Source organism: Penaeus vannamei, chromosome 34 (genome assembly GCF_042767895.1).
Source record: "Penaeus vannamei isolate JL-2024 chromosome 34, ASM4276789v1, whole genome shotgun sequence".
Classification (NCBI taxonomy): Eukaryota; Metazoa; Arthropoda; class Malacostraca; order Decapoda; family Penaeidae; genus Penaeus; species Penaeus vannamei.
In genome coordinates this window covers 1,587,531-1,591,300 of record NC_091582.1, presented here as the reverse complement: position 1 = coordinate 1,591,300, position 3,770 = coordinate 1,587,531, and the positions used below count along the sequence as shown (strand labels likewise).

Below are 3,770 nucleotides of genomic sequence, written 5' to 3'. Positions count from 1 at the left end.
CTCTCTCTCTCTCTCTCTCTCTCTCTCTCTCTCTCTCTCTCTCTCTCTCCCTCTCCCTCTCCCTCTCCCTCTCCCTCTCCCTCTCCCTCTCCCCCTCCCTCTCCCTCTCCTTCTCCTTCTCCTTCTCCTTCTCCTTCTCCTTCTCCCTCTCTTTCTCCTTCTCCTTCTCCTTCTCCCTCTCCCTCTCTCTCTCTCTCTCTCTCTCTCTCTGTCTCTCTCTCTCTCTTTCTCTCTCCTCTCTCTCTCTCTCCCTCTCTCCCTCTCCCTCTCCTCTCCCTCTCCCTCTCCCTCTCCTTCTCCTTCTCCTTCTCCCCACTCCCTCTTTCTCCTCTCTCCCTCCTCCCTCTTTCTCCTCTCTCCTTCTCCTTCTCCTTCTCCTTCTCCCTCTCCCTCTCCCTTTCTCTCTCTTACACATACATACACACACACACACACACACACACACACACACACACACACACACACACACACACACACACACACACACACACACACACACACACACACACACACAGACGCACATTACACCTGTAAAACGTAAACGCGCGACCTAGTCTGATTTTCTTTTGACTATGACACATCCAAAGGTTAGACCCTCTGTTCGGATGCATGATGTTGCTCAAGCAGTTGTAAGAGTCATGCAACCTCTAAAGTCTAAATGCAACAAGGAAAGAAAGAAATGCGAATACAGTAGTAAAGGAAGAAGAAAAAGAAAAACAATGAAGCATCCAAAAATACCAAAAAAGAACAACAACGAATGAAATCTCACATTTTCTCCCTTCGTGTCCTGCACAAAAAAAAAAAAAAAAAAAAAAAAAATACAGGCAAAACCTCAAAATAACAATAAACGAAACACAACTGACAACAACACCACCTCCCCCCCCAAAAAAAAAATAATAAAAATAAACACGAGGTCCCCCCTGGCCACCTTATTTTCCCATCGTTTCATTTCCTGTAAAAAAAAAAAAAAAAAAAAAAAAAAAAAAACTTCAAGGTCCGCGTCCCCGTATGGAAGGAACCGGAGAACTGGCTTCGTGACTCGTGCAGGTCGGGCCAATATAAGTAATGGTAGGAAGATTATGCAGTGATAAAGGCAGGCTGGAGAAGGGGGAGCGGGGGGGGGGGGAGCGGGGGGGGGGGAAGGAGAAGGGAGACAGAAGAGAGGAGGGATAGAAAGAATGAGATAGAAGAGGAATAATAGAGGCATAGGCAAACATGCATGTGGAGAGAGAGAGAGAGAGAGAGAGAGAGAATGAGAGAGAGAGAGAGAGAGAGAGAGAGAGAGAGAGAGAGAGAGAGAGAGAGACAGCCAGAGAGAGAGAGAGAGAGAGAGAGAGAGAGAGAGAGAGAGAGAGAGAGAGAGAGAGAGAGAGAGAGAGAGAGAGACAGAGAGAGAGACAGAGACAGACAGAGAGAGACAGAGACACAGAGAGGAATCGCATAAAAAAGAGAGAAATAGGAGAACGAGAGAAACAAGAAAAGAGGAAAGAAGAGAAAAAAAAGAGAGAGAGAGAAAAAGGGACACTCGTAATAGGATATTTGCAGAAGGAGTTGTGATGGATCGCTCGAGAAATGGGGATAGGATTGGGGGAGGAGGGGGGAGGGGGGGGAGGAGGAGAGAGGTGGATGAGGAGGGCATAATCCTTAAATTTTACGGAGGTCGCTTTCTGGTTCCTTCGACAGGTTTGTTCAGGGACACAAAAAAAAGCGAAATGGAGATGGGATCGAAACAAATTCCCTGGAATGAATTTTCAAGCCGAATTCGCTCTATGATATAAAATCTTCGTATAATGTTATCTTCGTCAACAACATGTAGTTTATTCTAATTCATTCTCGTTCGTCAACAACATGTAGTTTATTCTAATTTATTCTCGTTCGTCAACAACATGTAGTTTATTCTAATTTATTCTCGTTCGTCAACAACATGTAGTTTATTCTAATTTATTCTCGTTCGTCAACAACATGTAGTTTATTCTAATTTATTCTCGTTCGTCAACAACATGTAGCTTATTCTAATTGATTCTCGTAGATTAGCTGCTAAAATAATATGATTAAAAAAAACAAAAAGGACATGGACAAGGCTCAGTGTCCTGGGAGAACATACTTTTTTTCTTTAAAGAAAATGGCTTTCTCTTTGACCTTCTCGTTTGTGAAGATTAAAAAAAAAAAAAAAAAATCTCACCGCATGGTAATAGTCAATATACAACAGAACTTTCCATATCATAATCACATTTTCACTCGATTTTATCCTTTTTTTTTGGCGAAGGATGAAGGTCACCTCGGAGATAAATCGCATAACAATTTCCGAACTAAGACTCCCTCTCCTAAATAGCCCTTGGCCTCCCCTCGCTCCCGTGCCCTCACCCGACGAAGACTCCCAACAAAGACACCCAACAAAGACTCCCAACAAAGACTCCCAACAAAGACTCCCAACAACAAAGACTCCCGACAAAGACTCCCGACGAAGACTCCCGACAAAGACTCCCGACGAAGACTCCCGACGAAGACTCCCAACAAAGACTCCCAACAAAGACTCCCGACAAAGACTCCCAACAAAGACTTCCAACAACAAAGACTCCCAACAAAGACTCCCGACGAAGACTCCCAACAAAGACAGACTCCCAACAAAGAAAGACTCCCAACAAAGACCCAAAAAAGACTCCCAATAAAGACTCGCAACAAAGACAGACTCCCAACAAAGAAAGACTCCCAACAACGACTCCCAAAAAAGACTCCCAACAAAGACAGACTCCCAACAAAGACTCCCAAAAAAGACTCCCAACAAAGACTCGCAACAAAGACAGACTCCCAACAAAGAAAGACTCCCAACAACGACTCCCAAAAAAGACTCCCAACAAAGACAGACTCCCAACAAAGACTCCCAACAACGACTCCCAACAAAGACTCCCAACAAGGACTCCCAACAAATACTCCCAACAAAGACTCCCAACAAAGACTCCCAAACAAAGACTCCCAACAAAGACTCCCAACAAAGACTCCCAAACAAAGACTCCCAACAAAGACTCCTAACAAGGACTCCCAACAAAGACTCCAAGATTCCCAACAAAGACTCCCAACAAAGACAGACTCCCAACAAAGAAAGACTCCCAAAAAAGACTCCCAACAAAGACTCCCAAAAAAGACTCCCAACAAAGACTCGCAACAAAGACAGACTCCCAACAAAGAAAGACTCCCAACAACGACTCCCAACAAAGACAGACTCCCAACAAAGACTCCCAACAAAGACTCCCAACAAGGACTCCCAACAAATACTCCCAACAAAGACTCCCAACAACAAGGACTCCCAACAAAGACTCCCAAACAAAGACTCCCAACAAAGACTCCCAACAAAGACTCCCAAACAAAGACTCCCAACAAAGACTCCTAACAAGGACTCCCAACAAAGACTCCAAGATTCCCAACAAAGACTCCCAACAAAGACAGACTCCCAACAAAGAAAGACTCCTAACAACGACTCCCAACAAAGACTCCCAACAAAGACTCCCAAACAAAGACTCCCAACAAAGACTCCTAACAAAGACTCCCAACAAAGACTCCCAACAACAAAGACTCCCAAACAAAGACTCCCAACAAAGACTCCTAACAAAGACTCCCAACAAAGACTCCCAACAAAGACTCCCAACAAAGACAGACTCCCAACAAAGAAAGACTCCTAACAACGACTCCCAACAAAGACTCCCAACAAGGACTCCCAACAAAGACTCCCAACAACAAAGACTCCCAAACAAAGACTCCCAACAAAGACTCCC

At 44.5% G+C, this 3,770-nt stretch overlaps 1 protein-coding gene across 1 annotated transcript; it reads left to right on the top strand.

Moving 5' to 3' along the window:
- Positions 1 to 572: 572 nt before the first annotated feature.
- LOC113827536 (putative uncharacterized protein ENSP00000383309) lies at positions 573 to 3,388 on the top strand. The gene is made up of 2 exons (XM_070145464.1): positions 573 to 629; positions 2,333 to 3,388. The coding sequence occupies exons 1-2, from the start codon at positions 573 to 575 to the stop codon at positions 3,386 to 3,388; spliced, it is 1,113 nt and encodes a 370-aa protein (XP_070001565.1).
- The last annotated feature ends 382 nt before the right edge of the window (positions 3,389 to 3,770 follow it).